Source organism: Thunnus thynnus, chromosome 11, assembly GCF_963924715.1.
Source record: "Thunnus thynnus chromosome 11, fThuThy2.1, whole genome shotgun sequence".
In the NCBI taxonomy this organism is placed as follows: Eukaryota; Metazoa; Chordata; class Actinopteri; order Scombriformes; family Scombridae; genus Thunnus; species Thunnus thynnus.
This window is the reverse complement of record NC_089527.1, coordinates 17506662-17524169: the sequence shown is the minus strand read 5'-3', so window position 1 is coordinate 17524169 and position 17508 is coordinate 17506662. Positions and strand designations below refer to the sequence as shown.

General features: G+C 41.3%; 1 protein-coding gene across 2 annotated transcripts in view; it reads right to left on the bottom strand.

Moving 5' to 3' along the window:
- Positions 1 to 21: 21 nt before the first annotated feature.
- Positions 22 to 17508, bottom strand: part of tanc1b (tetratricopeptide repeat, ankyrin repeat and coiled-coil containing 1b) — a 111833-nt gene continuing 94346 nt past the window's right edge. For both annotated transcript variants that reach the window (XM_067603464.1, XM_067603463.1), the window contains 13 exons: positions 17183 to 17291; positions 16834 to 16956; positions 13569 to 13805; positions 13132 to 13317; positions 12274 to 12352; positions 6032 to 6165; positions 5707 to 5830; positions 5390 to 5565; positions 5067 to 5199; positions 4227 to 4318; positions 3569 to 3715; positions 2860 to 2960; positions 22 to 2748 (listed from right to left, as the gene is read on the bottom strand). In XM_067603464.1, coding sequence (XP_067459565.1) covers positions 1152 to 2748; positions 2860 to 2960; positions 3569 to 3715; positions 4227 to 4318; positions 5067 to 5199; positions 5390 to 5565; positions 5707 to 5830; positions 6032 to 6165; positions 12274 to 12352; positions 13132 to 13317; positions 13569 to 13805; positions 16834 to 16956; positions 17183 to 17291 — 3238 coding nt within the window. In that variant the 3' untranslated portion in view covers positions 22 to 1151. The remainder of the gene's footprint in view (positions 2749 to 2859; positions 2961 to 3568; positions 3716 to 4226; positions 4319 to 5066; positions 5200 to 5389; positions 5566 to 5706; positions 5831 to 6031; positions 6166 to 12273; positions 12353 to 13131; positions 13318 to 13568; positions 13806 to 16833; positions 16957 to 17182; positions 17292 to 17508) is intronic.

The window sequence follows — 17508 nt, the reverse complement described above, 5'->3', positions numbered from 1 at the left end:
CAATGAGAGTCAGCAGACGTGTTTGTTGTTCCCTCAGTGGGTCTTTATTCTCTCTCCCATGGTGGCTATGGCAGTTATACTCTATTACAGTATGTGATCACAGCTAATAAAGCTCACAATACTGAAAACATGGCAACAATTGCATTTAACATACATATTAAAATAGAGCCGATGGCACTGTGCCCCAAAACTGTTTTTATAGTTCTTTTTTTTACTCCGAAATATACTGTAAACTGCAATTGTAGCATGCACTTAAACTCAATATTATTGAGAATCATAAAATGTCTTAGTAGCTGTGCAAAAATAACTATATAAAATATATTGCTTTTACAATTAAGCCATCGGCGCTGTAAATAAATTAAACTAGACAGCAACAACAAGCAGATACAGAAAGGATTTCAATTCCATGTTAATGATTTATATAATGTACAAACATATTTAACAAATGCTTTTTTAGAACATTTAACACCATTTAAACAACATTGTGCATAAAACTCAAAATACACCAGTCTGAACTTGTCAATACACTTAACATAATCCTTCACTGAAAAGAAGGAAAAGTACATATTTATATAATATACACAACAAGAGGATCTATAACATCCTTCGTAAAACACAGGAATGCCCGTCCGTTAGACTTTCTTACACCTTCACTGTGGAGTTTCTTCTCCTTATTTCTCTCAGCACCATGGACGTAATGAACCTAGTTCAAACCCCATTCAACTCTTTTTAAACTGCTCTGTAATAATGCATTACAATACATTATGTTGTAACTGAATGTTGTTTAAGCACTTAAATGGCCTAACTGTGTATAAAGTGCTTGCTGTCACTGTTTTGTTGATGAGGACTGTACAGTACATGCCCAAATACTTCCTTCAGTGCAACGTCTCCAGCTTGGCTGAATGACAGTGGACATGTTGTCATGTAACAGAAGCTGACAGCCACAAGCGGCAGGTTGGGAGGAGGGAAATCTGGAGCACACTGCTTGCAGTCTGTATTCACACATACTGTGCTTCTTACAAGGCTTAAAAGTGAGACTGTATTCTTTCTGGGGCTGGTTTAAAAAAAAAAAAAAAAAAAAAAAAAAATTAAAACAATTATTTTTGCTAGTGTGTGTGCGTTGTGGACTGTATGAGATAGAACAAATATCTCTACACATTCGACTCTATAAATGATCGCTTTGGTTTCATAGAAGCTATGTGAATGGCAGGATTTTCTCGGGCTAGGCCAGGCTGCTTGGGCTTACTGTCCATGAACGTGTGCTGCATCGCCAGTGCTGGCTTGGACTCTTTGTAACAGTTGGTGGCTTGGCAGAACTTCTCTGTGAATTCCTTGGTGTGCATGCCGTTTTGTAAGCTACTCATTGCCATAGCACCCTGAGGTGACGGAGGTTTGTGCTGCTCCTGATAAGTGCTCACTGTTTTGGCGTAAGGCAGCTCACAGTCGACAGGCTGCAGGCCCATTGTTGACATGTTGTGACACACCAGACCGTCGGAGGAGTGGTTCAGCCAGCTGCGGCCAGCAGACTGCAGGCTCTGATGACTCTGCAGAACGTGGTGCTGCTGCTGCTGTTGGATTTGCTGTTGTTGGAGCTGTTGTTGAAAGCGTGCTGTCTTGTCAGTTATGCCCATGAACGGTCTGGGTTTGTACTCTGTTGCAGAGCTGGCCTGCTGGCTGTGCTTTGTCTTGTCTGAGATCTTGGTGCGGACGTCAGGTCCCAGCTTGCCGCTGTCTGATAGACTGCTGCTGGAGGCCAAGCTGCTGGTAGAACTAGACACACGCATGCTGCTGCTGCCTCCTCCCTGCAATCCTACTGCACCACACATCCCTTCCTTTCCTGGGTCGCTATGGTTTCCCTGGGGACCAGGACCGGAGCAGGCCAACCCATCCAGAGAGGATGCAGAGTGGGCTGATAACCTGTCTTGCCCCAGACCCTTGGAGCTGCTGCAGGATGAGTAGGAGGCCTGGGAGGAATGGAGGCTCTCTTTTTCACAACTGTGACCCATGGAGGTGGAGGCAGCTGCTAGTGGCATGCGGTTCTTGTAGATGGGCTCGTCAGATGGGAGAGGCAGAGGACTGATGTCGATGCCCGGTCCAGGCTTCAGCATGCTGGACATGTGTCGGCTGGGTAAGGGACTGGAGGGAGCATACTGGGATTTGGCCCCTGTTGTGCGGCCCCCCACAGCCCCGCCACCAGCCTGCATGGAGCTCATATGCTGGTTGGTCTTGACTATCTGGGCTTGCTTGGTGGGCTGTAGGACCAGGCCCTGTTGGGCCTCCCGGTGTTCTCGAGGGTACCGGTGAAGGGGAAGCCTGCCGGGGCCTGGGGGTGAGCTGGGGTTCAGACTCTGGTGACCCAGACTATTGCTGACAGGCTCAGAGGGTAAGACTCTGTTGAAGGGGAAACTGTTCTGTGACCAGCAGGCCTCAGGTGTCCTGTCATGTTGCGAGGTCGCCTCCTCCTCTTCCTCCTCTTCCAGGATGTCTCTTTGGCCTTCTGCGTTCCTTGCAAGGCTGTGCTCTAAAGGGTCCTCTTGTCCCTCGTCTTGTTCCTGGTCAGACTCGTGACCTCCTGATGCCTGGCTGGAAGCAGCCGCAGCTGCAGCCCCAGCGAGGCCTCCTTTGGTCTGAGTGCGCTGCATCTGTTTACACTCTTCCTCAACTCGAGCCAGCAAGCGACGGATTTCGCGGTTATTTGGGCACAGCTTGGCTGCTTCATGCAGGTCAGCCAGGGCCGCAGTAAACTGCCTGTGGATGGAGGAGAGAACGGAGAGAGGCGTTGTTAGCAGATCCAGACTGCATAATTCACCATCAATAGTAAACAGTTGTGCTGGTCTGGAGCTACGCTGAGTAGTTTACCTGCTGCTCCTTTTAGCTCTTGCACGGGCATAGTAGGCCTCATAGGATTTGGGTTTCAGCTCCAGTGCTTTTGTTGCAAACTCCTCAGCCATCCCAAAGTCCTATAAAAGGATAAGATATTCAACAACAAAAATGAAAATTTAAAATAAACATTAATATTTGTCCTTGTTGCTGGTTATGTCTTATTAATGCAGTTTGTTGCTTTGAGGGCAGTTTTCTTCTGTTTTCTTTGTTTCACAGACATTAAAGTATTTTTGAACACTTAGTAATGGCAGAAATTGACCCATATTACCTCTCCGGCACTTACGCAGGTAAACTGGTAAACAGCTGACTGAACAGACGAGATTTGAGGAGCTTGAGTCCACTGCCCAGTACATTTGTAGCTTCCTGCCCACCTCCTCCCTGTTGCCATCTGAACACTAACAAGCTTTCCCTGCCTACACATGGTCAATTCATTTCATATGCTGGAGTCCTAGTCACAGATTTATTTATTTTTCTCTAAACATTTAAAAGAATTGCTCAAACTACCCAGAAAAGTCTTTTGTTCAGCAAATATCCATTAAGAGATGGATGATATTGATATTCATTACACTGATTGAGTGAAGATGTGGCCAGTGAAATGCCATATTTTAAGTTACTAAAGGATCGAGCTAAAAATACAGCACTGCCTGAGGAGCAAAGAAAAAAACGTGTCTCGTGAGAGGCTTACATTGGTTTTTCTGCGACAGCGGGAGAGATTGAGGTACAGAGAGACCCTCAGGTCTTTAAATGCCTTCAGGTCATCGCCAAAGCCTTCTCTAGGAAACTTCCTCAGGGCGTACTGGTACCTCTGGGCTGCCTCTTTCATCTTCCCTTTCTGGAGGACACATGGAGGGCAAACACACGCAGTGAGGAAGAGGACAGGACCAGAAGGAAAAATTGGAAAGAAGCAGGACAAGGTATTCACCAGATACTCCCCCACAATAGCTGTTTCTCTGGCTCAAGCCCTCCCTTCTCATCAATCACACACGCAACACGCAGACAAGCTCAAAACACACACACACACACACACACACACACACACACCTGACAGGATTGTCCTTTCTGCCACAAAACTCAATCTGTTAAATGTCAGGCATCGATCATGGCTCCTTTGGTAAGCGGTGCGGAACATACACATCCATTCAATTTCTGCATTTTACTGAGTCAGAAAAAGATGATAATCACCTCATTTTTAAGCTGAATTTAATTATACTTTTCACTGCTTTTTTCACTTCCATTAAAAAAGAAAAACAGAACATGGCATCATTTAATAATAACTCAGGCTACGTCTGTCTTTTAGTACGGCAGAGCAGCTTAGGCTCTCTGACATTTGCACAACACTGTACCTTGTAAAGCAGGTTTCCTTCCTCCATCAACTTCTGAAGAAGGATGATAAGGATGTCAGGCTTGGAAGTAGCCATGGCCCAAGCAGCGTTCCCTGTGGGTGCATGAGAAGAAAGAAAGAGGTCGACGGAGACGTGTTAGGTCGTCAGTGTTGGTGCTAACAGACGGTCGCTGTATTCTCTGGAAATTGGTACAAGGTAAAGTTACCTAAAGATTGTACCTGATCGATCGTAAGGAGACGCTCTGTGGCCTTAGTTTATTGAAAGCAGTCAAGAAAGAGTTAGGAGGGAGAGAGTGAAGAGAAAAGAGGTCATGCAACAAGAGCAGTCATTTAAAGTGAAAGGAAAATGTGTTTCATAGTGTACTTTAGCTTTTCACTCGACTTCAAGCCTGCAGATAAGCCGCGGACTGAGATAGTGCTATGAATGTCGTTTAGGTGGGAAGTCACATTCTTAAATTAGCCGAGCAGCACACGAAGGAGAAAAGGAAGGACACACACATGCACTGACATACCAGAAGAGCGAGTGAACAGCGGTAATGGAAACAGGGTTTTTCCACAACATTCCACAAAATTAGTCTGAGCTTATTCTTAGATCCATGAGATACTGAGCAAGACAGAAATGAGCTCGACATAGAGACAAAACAAAATACTGAGTGTGTTTCATACACTACGTTCGCCGAGGCGTAAGAGAACTGGAGCAGACCACAGACAGTTGCTAAGGACTGGAAGAGAAACAGCTGATTCTTCTAGTACTTATGAACTCATGTGCAGTAAGTGTACAACGCGGTAGGTTTTACACTCACTTACATGGACTTGGATTTTTGAAAAACAATGTTCTTACCCAGCTTGGCCCCCTTCTTCAGCAGAGTCACCACCACCGACGTGTTCCGACAGCCTATGGCCCGGTCCAGAGGCCTCATCCCACTGTAGTCCACATGCTCTATCACTGCTCCTCTTTCCACCAAATACTGGACCTATTTGAGACCACCGACAGTTTAAAAACACATAAACACTGCAGAGACTGTCAAGAGCTGGACTAACACACAGCGGTATGTGTTCAATAACGGCACAGGGATGTTGTCAGTTAAGGCTACGTGAAGGGTGGGTTGGTATGTGGTGTGTTCGGAGGTTTTCAATAAACTTAAATTAATTTCAGTCACGTACAATCTCTGCGTCTCCGTAAAAGGCAGCGAGGTCCAGCGGAGTTCGTCCATTTTTGTCTGTGTGGTCGATGACCGCACCCTTCTCCACCAAAAACTGCACTACGTTCTTATGTCCTTTTAAACATGCCCAGCTGAGGGGTGTCAGCCCCTCCTTGTCCATCGAAGTCAAAGATGCACCTTTGAGACAAACATTTCATATGAAAACACTCTGCTAATTAAATACATCCAAGTAATGAATGTGTAAAGCCTTGTAATTTCTCTACTCTGGCATGAGACTAACGGTGGATGTTATGTGGTGGCGATGCTGTCGGAGCTCACCTTTGGAAAGCAGGAACTCGACGGTGCTCAGGTGACCCTCACAGGCAGCCACCATGAGTAAAGTCCTGCCCTGCTTGTCGCTGATGTTAATGTCAGCACCGTGCTGCAACAGCAGCTCTGCAATCTAGGAAACAGACAACAAAACAGTCAGAGAACAGACATCAAACACATCCAGGTGCGCATAGTTCATACACAGCAGGGACATGTCCTTGTTTCCACAAACAGGGCAGGTGGTATATCCTATATGGTTTGAAATACTACACATTGTTTGAAAATGATTTGAAGGAGTATAAAAAGCTGTGAATATGGAGGGATAGTGTCTCACCTGCCAGTGTCCCTGTCTGACCGCACAGAATAGAGGAGACACTCCCCTCCGGTTGACCTGCTGCACCACTGCCCCTTCCTCCAAAAGGAAGCTGCATACTTCCATCTTCCCCCGGCCCGCTGCCGCCGTCAAGGCTGCAAAGAGGACGCTAAAGTTAGTACTGATGTAGGACACAGGAAGAAGTGAAGATAGATAAGAGTGGAATTCAACCCATCCACAACACGACACCAAACAGTACACAGAAAGTAACGCTGTTCAGCAACAGGTCTGTAACGTTGAAGAAAAAGGGAAACAGAAAAGCTCAGATATAAATAGTGTTTGCAATCCCTCCTAGCAAAGATGAGTAGAGAAATGCCGGCTAATGTCTGGTGCTAATTGAGTTTAAAAACAATTATGTTATGCTTATTAAACTCATTAAATTCCTGCCTCAAGCTCCCAGAGCCGTGTACTGAGAGATGAGAATTCTATGTCATTTTATGCATCAGCAGACAAACATTAGACAACAAAGTCAAACAATTCTGTTCAACACCCATTTCTTGTTTGTATTTTGTAAAGTTTTTAGACAAAGATGAACTGGAATTAACGGTCTAATTCATTTTAAACAAAAAGTCAAATACTAATTATTGCTTGTACTCAGGTCTTGAAAGAAAACAAAGATGAAATGTGTGATGCTTACAGTTAATCAGTGGCTGCTGATGTATGGCAACAGATGTGTCGGTCTTAAATGTCCAAATAGAGTGAGATCCATGGTAAGAATCTGAAGAGTTCTGCTCTGAGATTCACCTCTGAGAGATTTAAGGTACCGCTGAGCCTCCATATCAGACTGACATTATCCATCTGGATGAACAAGTCATCAGAGCCAAAACACCCCACCCTCCATCTGCGCAAAATATGGATATCCTCACACACACACACACACATATACAACACAGCAGAGAACAATGACTGAGCAGCTAAACTTAGGCTGTGTTTGTGCTTCAGGGAGCAGCGTTAGCAGCACCTGGGTTACAATGAAGATATATTCAACAGCTGTTTGGTTTGATGTTCAAAAGTGACCCTGTTTTTTTTTTTTACATAACTCATTCTATTCTTGGAAGATTTCATGCCTTTTGCTGTTCACATCTCGTTAACAGTATTTATTCAGCTCTTCAACAACGTTCTTTATACTACAAAGCACTTCAGCATTCCTACTCTTCAGAGGAGGAGCTTCCTTTTCACTTTGGTCATTCATTGTGCCGTTTCACCTGATTTTATCTTATCAAATTTTTTGTAAGCTATTCATCAACCTTGTTTCAACTCTGTGCTGCCTCTTGCCAACTCATCTCATACCTCATACCATAGCCTGCCGTAACAGTGTCTTCAGGAGGAGATTCTAAATAACTCTCTGATAAACAGATTTACAAAGTAAACATAATAACATCCTTATCCGCCACCACTTAACCGCCAGGCTGGAGAAACCCAAGACACACAAACAGCAACGACGTTGTGACCTGGCATTTTAACTACAGCTTTGAACCCAGAGCCTGAAATCATAGCAGATAAACAACCTGGAACCTTAATTACCAAGACTGACAAATGCTAAAAAACACGCATACAATTTATTCTAACCATAGATTGGGATTTTTCAATTTGTCCTTGCTAATAGCTAGAGCTTTTAATACTTTTTCCCAGGGTGTTCAGAATACATCAACAACTCAATTAAGTACGATTCAATAATTGACAGAATGACAATTACAAAAGGTTGCAGGCAACTTTTAAAAGGCAACACAGAGACATTTATTGTGATTTGTAAATTTCCCTTTGCCCTCCTGGTGACAGAGCAGATGCTAAATTACATAAAAAAAACACATTTGTACTGAGCACACAGGCATACTGGTCTCTGCATCCACCTCTGAGAACAAAATGTAATGTCTGTAAAGTTTGATTTTACTTGTTAAACTGCTAAAAAAGACAAATATTTGTGACAAGAAATGAGCAATATTTCCTACAGGAAAGGTTTGTGACCATTAATCCTTATTTAGGTCAATTTCTTCATATAAAAAAAAAGAAATTTCTGTACAAGTATGATCATTTGGATGAAGAATCTTTTCTACAGAAGGTTGATAAATGAGGCCCAAAGATAATTGAGGTATCTTCTCATCAGAAAACAGTAAACATTGTTGATTTCAACACAAACAGTAAAAGTGCAGATGTTTTGGAAGTGTGACAATGCAGTCTGTAACACTTTCACTTGTAATTAATACTTAATGCATGGACCTACAGTATAAGTATTGTGGCATTACACTACTTGAATAATAAACTTGCCAAAATTGATTCTAACACCAGTTCAGAATGTCCAAGATTCCTCCAAAGTCCAGCTTGGTCCAGCTAAGCCATACAGTATGTTTTGCTCTTGTTAGTCTCTGAACAGATCCTGGGGGCATATTTTTGAGGCATTTACACAGATACAGAATGCTGGAAACAAACACAAGATCATCCGAGCACTGCTGTTTTTGTAGTGCCTCCCCAAACACAAAAATTATGGTATCACAAGCAAAAGCCATAACGTCTGCCTCATTACTGTACAGAGATTGATTCCTCTCCAATTCAAGTCGGACACGCTGGGTGGAGGAGATGAATATCAATGTCACCACTAGAAAATTTAAGATATAACAGTCTGGGTGTTATCAATATGTCAGCAGATATTAGTGACTTTAAATGAATCCCCTTTATGAGCTCTTATATAAGATGTGAACCAACAGTATTCTTGTTTTGTGATACATTCACATATGTTTGCTACTGTATATCTTCATGTACTCATATATATATATCTATATATATATATATATTAGATTCTTACTTGTACATATATTCTTTCTCTTGGATTTATGTTTTGTTTTTCCCCTCTGTCTGTTCATCTAAAGTTTTGTGTCAGACATTGTGTCATACACCAATCTATAGAGCCCTAGAGGGTTGTGTAGGAAGGGACTGGGGATGGGGGAGGGAGGGATTAAAATGCTTTAAGTGTTTTTTAAACAAGTGCAGGTGTTTGTCACTTGCTAGTATAAAGCGTATCTTTTCCTCAGGCACCTGAGCATTCCCACAAATAGCAGCATGGGTTAGCTTGCGCTGTGCTCTTATTATGCAGTATGAACACTTGCCGTCTGTGTGCATATGGAAGAAAATAGCAGAGCCTTGTACAGAAGAAGAAAAGACCTCAAGTGTATTTTATAGACAGAATTTATTAGTCCTCTGCGTGTAAGCCATCCTAACTAATAAGAGCAGCAGGCAGCCGTTTTCCGGCACATGTAGACTTCCCAGAGCCTTAGTCTTGTGTTGTGGAAGCACTCCAGAGAGAGCTATAGCAGCATGGACAGAACATTTAAACTCCACACGGAAAAGCCCATCACCATATCACCAATTAGCAAAGAGTAAGCAAGCACTCACTGCTAAATTGATTACGAATCCAACCTCAAAGAAAAGGATTTAATCATTTAAATGAATTCCTACCATAACAACAACTGGCTTCTACATTTGCCAGGAGATGTTTATATGTTTATATTTTTTATGACGCCATGCAAGATGCCTGAGAATGATCTATACATGACTGTACATACCATAAAGTAGAAACAAAGCAAAAAAAAATCATACCATTACTTATGATATACAAAAGATTACACTTTCATAACACTAAGCAACACCAGTATCTGTTGGTGTTTGTCTTGAACCAATCCTGCTGCTGTGTGTTCACACCGAGAATGATTATGAGGAGTTAAATTACCTTTCTTTGCATAACGGGGAAGTGTTTTGCATCTTAAGAGGGGATTTTAAAAGATGGAACTTGCATGGATGTGCAATCCAATCTGTCTCTAAACACAGGAGACAGTAGATCTATTTGCATAGAGATGTAATATTCCACTGAATTTCAAATATGAAATACGTTTTTTCAGAGACAGGTTGTTATCAGGGAATTGTTATAGAGACAATGTTGAATGGTCACTTTTTAAAGGGGATATTGCAGGGACTTAGTTAGTTTTGGTATTTTTTGCAGCAGAGCGCAGACTGCTACCAGGTTGGATTATTAAATCTGAGCATGGAAGGCCTAAAAAGGAATTTGAGGTGAGACTGCAATTTAATATACCTCTCAGTGCTAATAATGTCCGTTGTTAGCATAGTTATTTTTTACTGCCTCATAGTGAACTCCTGTGAACTCTATCTGTATCATTTTATGTCTCATAAAGGTCTTCTAGGCTGGGCATGACCCAGTGGACAAAAATCCACATTATGGATGTCAACTGTGTTTACTAACCTATTTCCCACGAATACAGATGGGCTCTGGCCTCGTTTTAAATGAGTGCCTGGTGGGCACAAAGATATTTGAATATGCGTTCATGTCAAGGGTTTGGGAGTCTTTTTGTTTCAGGTCAGTGGTGCAGCAGCCTCACGTCTTTCTATTGCTCCCTGTGACCTGCAATTTCCCTCGTTCAGGACAGATGCCAACAGGGTGCTAGCTGTGACATAACATTCACTGTGTGCATAGAGCAAAGAGGTAAATACTGGACTGCAGCTATATGTGGCTCCAATATTATGATGATTATTATTTACAGCAATAGTCAAGGACTTTATACAATCTAGGGTACACATGAGGCTCAGTAATATGCTTTGGATAAATGTATGTCTTCAACAGTGACGCAGGCGTTGTGATTGCACATGAACAAAGATCCTAGTCATATCAGAGGAACCAGAACAGCAGTTCCATAGAGGAATATTTCAGAGGGACCATCCTTTGTCCCAGGACTGTAACAAGGTCTGAAGTCCTGCAGTCATTTAGCAGGGCAAAGGCACCAGTTAACCACAATGTGGACAGCCTCTCAGCTGATAGGCTGACCTACATTCCTGCCGCACCAAACTTTTGGTGCTAAATACCACTGGCTTACAACTGCGAGAGACACAAAGAGACTATTATTAAAATGTTCCTTTTTATATCTACTCCAGCATGATTGTGCACAAAAAGCATCAAACACTGTTGTTAAATAAGAAAGGGTGCGATTTGGAAATTTATAGCTGTGGATCACTAAACTGAGAGCAGAGGTTTATACTGAAGATCTGAGACAAAACAAAATGTGTCCAACATTTCAAAATTCAATTCATGAGAAATACTGTAGCTCTGGATGTGCTTGAAACTTACGTAATGCATCAGAAGTATTTTTAGCACTAAACCAGAAAACGAAGCACACTTCTGCCTTAACTACATATGTGTTTTACACTGTTTGTATTTCCAGGCTGGTATTTTAAAGGATATGTGTCTGGCTGTGTTGTTCGAATACATATTCTTAGGACCACTTCCTTGGTGTACGCTGATAATGACTATAATGCACAGCTACATATGGAACATTTATCAGCACATCAAATCTGCAATGGCAACACATTCAAGATCTCTGGACCCTTCCATAGTGTGTGATAATACTGGAGACGTGGCCTTGCAGTCTACCGTGTACTTTCTGTCAAACCAAATATCATCGTACACCTGATAGTCACCTCCTGCATTTAAGCTGCTGCTCTACATAGCTTTTTGCACCCATTCCTCAATTAGTTTCAAATGGCTTTGAGCAAGACCATTAACTGCAGCCACCGTCCAAAACATCATCTTCTGATTGTCAAAATCTGTCCCCCACTTTCTGTCATCACTCAATTTTAATCAAGCAGAAGTGCAAACTTATCAGTAGTCCCAAAAACATTCTCAGAAAAAAAAAGATTCAACTAATATCTACTTAATATGTAACATAAACATGCTTAGGAGCCTATAATCTATGTCATTCAACAAATGTCCCTGGAACATCTAAATCTGACTGAATCTGTATAAAACAGATGGTGGAGAAACTTCAAAATGTCCAAACTGTTGTCGGCATCTAAACAGACAGAACCGAGGGGATACTGGAGCTAAAATCCAGTGGGCATGTTGGAAAATGATTGCTAAGAGGAAATGCTGTGTTGACCAAACTCTAAGTAGAAACCCACATGACCACGATATGTAATGCTTTTACCAGAAATCACAGGACAGAAGAACGTGGAACAGCCATTAAAATGCGCACACATTCGGGTTGAGCGACCTCTGCATCAAACATGGAGCATTACTGTGCAGGAGGGATATACCAGACCTTCCACTGCAGCATACGATTACAGCAGCGAGGTCCAGAATGATAAAACAGCAGGTGATGATACAAGGGAGTCATGTAATGCAAAAAAGATGGATGAAAACATACCTGTCTCTCCCCACAGAGTGTCATGGCTATCAATTTGCACGGTATGCTCATCATTCAACACCAGCAAGCCCCTCACAACCTGCCAAAAAGAAACTTAGATTAATGACGTACCGCTTCAGCTCCAATAAACCTTCAAAAGGTTAGACAACATGCTAATTTTGTAGCAGAGTAACAAAAAAAAAAAAAAAAAAAAAAGGCAACAAACTTCAGCTGATCAAACATGGTGCTGCCCAAGCAAATGATTATTACAGTAATTAATCACAGTAAACTAGATGAGGTTATGTGAGTCGAGTCTAATCTGTAATACAAGACTGTTTTGGGGGTCTCCTGCACGTGGGTTCACAGCGTAACTTGGCCCAGTTGTGTTATTCTAAGCTGGGCCAGAGGATCCCATTGCAGCTAATGAGGAAGCCAAAATAAACCTTGAGCCTACATCGCACCTGGGCAGCTGAGGGCTCTGCACTGTGATCGATCCCTGACTCCTGTTTTCAGATTCGCAAGGCAGAACAACACCTCAAACCTTAAGTAATCATCACTGAGAACAAGATGTGCTCTATTTTTTTTTTTTTTTTTTCATAGTCCCCTCTGCTCTGAGATTTGTTGTGGAAGATTGTTGTGAAAACACACTGGAAACAAAGGTGTTGCTATGAAGTATGGAAATAAAATACAGAATTCCATGTAATTTGCATTTCTTTGCAATATACAGTATGAATTTTATATGTACAGTTTTTTCTGTGAAATACATCTATTTTTGTAGTAACAAAGAGGACATAAAAACCTCTCCTTAGTTGTATTAATTACTGTGTGGGGGGACTGGTTGTGTGTGAAGTAAAATATGTGCATGTGTATCAGTCAGACCTGTGTGTGTCCCATGCTGCAGGCTGCTATCAAAGCTTGCTGCAGGGCTTTGTTCTTCAGAGCGCAGTCCTGCTGCTGCCCCTCAGCACTCCACTCTAGCTCCAGCAGGTACTGGATAATCTCTGGGTGTCCTCGCAGAGCAGCATGGACTAGTGCACATTGGCCACTCTTATCTACATGATCAACCTGGAAGAAACACAACATTATTAGCTCTACTGCACACACACACACAATATATGCCCAACACCTGTGGTACGTATTGTATCTTTGCAGTAAATAGCTGTGAGTTATGTGCTGTGTCAATGCGATCGAGCAAAATCTGTATAGGTAATCATGACTTTACCCTAAAGACTGTCCAGTTTCTATCATCAGAAGGTAGATAGTTCTAACTCAGCTTTATTTGCAGCAGCAGAGAGTCACAATTTTTAGCCACTCACCTTGGCCCCCCTCTTGCAGAGCAGCATGACGAGTCCCAAGTGTCCTGCAGCAGCTGAGAAGCAGAGAGGATTCATGCCATTTTCAGACACCACATCTACGCTGGCCCCAAACTCGAGCAGCAAGGAAGCAATTTCCTGGTGGCCGAGGTGGCACTGGACGCAAATTACTGGCGCGTTGTTCAGCACCTCGGTGCGGTAATTCACGTTTGCTCCACCCAGCATCAGCAGACGGCTCACCTGATGAGTAACGCAAACACAGACAGCTGGTTTGGAACAGTTTTATCAAAGTGGTACCATCTGTACTGTTGTAGTATCTTCAAACAAAACAAAACATTAAAATATGTATTTCAGTGTGTCCTCTAACTGGATTAAAGATCATTTTATTGCCAAAATGAGGAAACAAAAAACACTGACATAAATGTGCTGCCTCAACTATCTTCAAAGGTTGATAAAATATTCCACTGTTTTGACAACATTACAGAAATACAATCCAGACATCTTTAGAAAAAATGGGATCTTGACTAGAATTGAAAATAAAGTTGAACAATACTTATCCACACATCTGTGCTACAAGATCAGTGTTGGTAAAACTATTTTATAAGGCTATAAATTGTACTAATTTATAAATTTTAAGGATCTTTAGATATCATGGTTAATGACTGATCAAATATCAGCAAAATCTAATGATATAGATATATGATAAATACATTTTCTTTCCCCAGTGTAACTCATTTCAGAGCAAAAGCTTATATTGCTTCAGCCTCATCATACAGAAGAATGCGGCCATATTCTACTGAATGCAATTATTAAGTGTGCTATTCTTTTCCATGACGAGGAATCAATAATAAACACTTAGTAAAACAGAGCGACAAAGCCAAACGAGTATTCGACAACAGAAAATGAAACTGTTTATTTGTCAGATCCACTGCAGAATAAATTAACAGCAATTCCCTGCTGTCACAGAAGATAGAACAAGGTCATTCTGTGAATATCTCCCTGAGTGATGTTATACTTGCGCACAATAACTCACAAATACACAATGAGGATGACAACAAGTGATGGAACCCCACTGAAACGCTAATGACAAAGAAAAATGTAGGATAATTTTGCTTCAAGTCAGAATACATAATTCAGACATAATGGCCTTTCCTGAAGAGGCAAATGATTGTCTCCCCTCATACCGAACCAGAAGGTAGTACACAAGCAGTTGTCTAAATCTGAAATGATGTTAGTGTAAGAAGTTCTCCTACTAACATGAACATGGACTTGTGTTTGTCAAATTACTGTTAGGAAACTGAAATAGGTCATTACTAAGAAGGATAGTATCTTCTCCGTGTGGAGCTCCAGAAGTAACAAATCATTACAAGACTATCTGTTGCTTCAAAAATGTAACTGAATATCTACATAAATAATGCAGCCAGTTAAAAAATTTGTATTTAAGTATTTATCTGAAGTATTTTTCTTCCATATTCCTTCCTCGTTCATCTTGTACTGGTCTTGTAACTCCACACATTACTATTCTGAAACACATCAGTTATCTACTTCCCTATTTCCCTTTTCTCACATTTTTAATTTCCTTTGTTCCTTATAAGATAATGCCAGAGCGATATCTGATACATAATTGGCTAATCAGAGTGTGTAACAAGAAACTGATCAGGGCATATTATTCAGCTGCTAAATGTAAATTAGATTACAATAGGCCAAAGATGCAAATCTTTTTCTAGTAACTTGATTAAGCAGTTGGCATCCAATGAAATACACATTCCTGCCACCCTTTGTTATTCTTTTTTTGGGGGGTATTTGTGCCTTTAATTGGTAGTTGACAGTGTAGAGGTAGACGGTGGTATAGTACGCAACAAAAGGTCCCCACTTAGAATCAAAGAGGGGATGTTGCACTTAAAGTTTGGACACACTTTCTCATTCAAGTTGTGTCCAAACTTTTGACTGGTACTGTATGTGACTTAACCATTGGGCTATCATGACCTATTTTTTAGCTTTTTTTTATCACTGACGCACTCTTTTTTTGATTGCTCTGGTCTGTATTCACTACTGACATGAGAGACACACACCCTAAAACAGTCAGTGTCCTCTAAATACTCAAACATCCTCTTCTCATCATATACGGTAAGCAACCACGGAAATGGGAAATACAAGAATATAAATGTAGGAAATAAAAAAAAGTGCTCCGATGGAAATTGGAGATGAGTGGAAAATTGAAAATGTGGGGAAAGTGGAAAATGTAAAAAAAATGTGCATTATTGTGAGATGTTATGATAAAATAGGAAATGTGAGAGAAATGGAAAATGAATAGATGTTCTAGGGCTCACATAACAGAAAAAAACAGGACAGTTTGGAGGTGAAGGAGAAAAGTTAAAGCTCTTATAATTTTATAATATATTTAAATTATGTAACTTACTATAATAATTAGAGCCTGTCTGTTAATGGCATTTGATTTTAGCCTTCCAGACGAGAGATGGCAACAGATTGAGCTAATGGCAAGATATCAAGAAGATCAAGAGTCTAGGACAATGAGAATATTTAGCTGCTTCTCATTGTGGTTTCCATTGTGTATCAGTGCTGAGCTCACACTCATCTGACACTGATGAGGGCCTGAAAACATTTTGTCTTCTGTAACTAGAGTGACTCCTTTTCATTGAGTGTGACCCTCCTCTGTCATCATCAGCTCACGCTCATCCCCGTAAGTACACAAAAGGAACAGAGCGCGACATTGACGATAATTCGCAAATTGCTAACTGTGAAATTACAAAAACATTCAGGGAGGACGTTTGAGGACCTCAGATGTCACTAATTAAACATCCTATACTATTCAGCATGAAGGGTAATTCAAGAATTTGAGGAAAATATCATTTCTACTATAAAGTGCAGAGGATGTTGCTATGTCTTTGTTGCAGGTCCCCTCCAAATATGTTTTAATGTATACAAAAATACTCTGCATAACAATTTGTATCCAATATTGTTTTTCCACAAAAAATTACAATTGCCTTGTTAAAATCCTTAAAATGACATCTCTCCTCATTGAGAAATCAAGAATCTATGAATCTATGCGAATATTTTTCATTTCAAAAGTTTAACTGCTGGATACAAGTCTTCACAACAATCAAAAAACCTGAGATGTATTTACCATCGAATTTGAAAAGCTAAGACCAGCAAATATTTAGTTTGTCAAAGTTCACTTCCATTCCATCATTTGTTTTGTACATTGTTTCTGGTACAAGTGACACACAAGAGCTGGAGAAGGTCTCACCTTGACGTTGGGTGTGTAGAGGTTCCTCAGAGAGGCCAACGCTGCAGAAAGGCCGTCAGCACTGCAGCTGATCCACAAAGCTTGCAGCACGCTGGATGACACACCTGTTTTCTTACTCAGGCCCTGCCACACACACACACACACACACACACACACACACAACAATGCATACATGAGTGCACAAAGACACAAACACACATACATAACATCAATGAGCTGTCAGTGCCTCTCTTCACATCCCATGGCTTATCCTCTGGTCAACCATAAACAGAGAATGAATACCAGGAAATTCCTAGAAGGGATGGATTTCAACCACACATGAAATATGTAGCTTGTTTCATAGCTCTACCTTGAAGATGTGTGCTTTGAGAATGTGATGTCCCAGCTCCATGGTCTGCTGCCGATTCAGTTTCCCCTCTTGACGAGACAGCATGAAAGCCATAAGAGCATGGCCGGTCCTGGGTGTAGAAACAACAGAGATGTCAATCAGCAGTATAACAATGAAATGATAACAGGAAAGTAGGAAATGTAAGTTTTTGTTCTTTGTTGTGTTTATGTTTATCAAGGTGTCATGGCCTCAACATAAACTTTTGATGGTATTTCTTTGCCTTATATAAACTGACCCACCTAATGAACTGCAGTGCTCTCCTACCTCACTAAGCATGAAAGTATTTT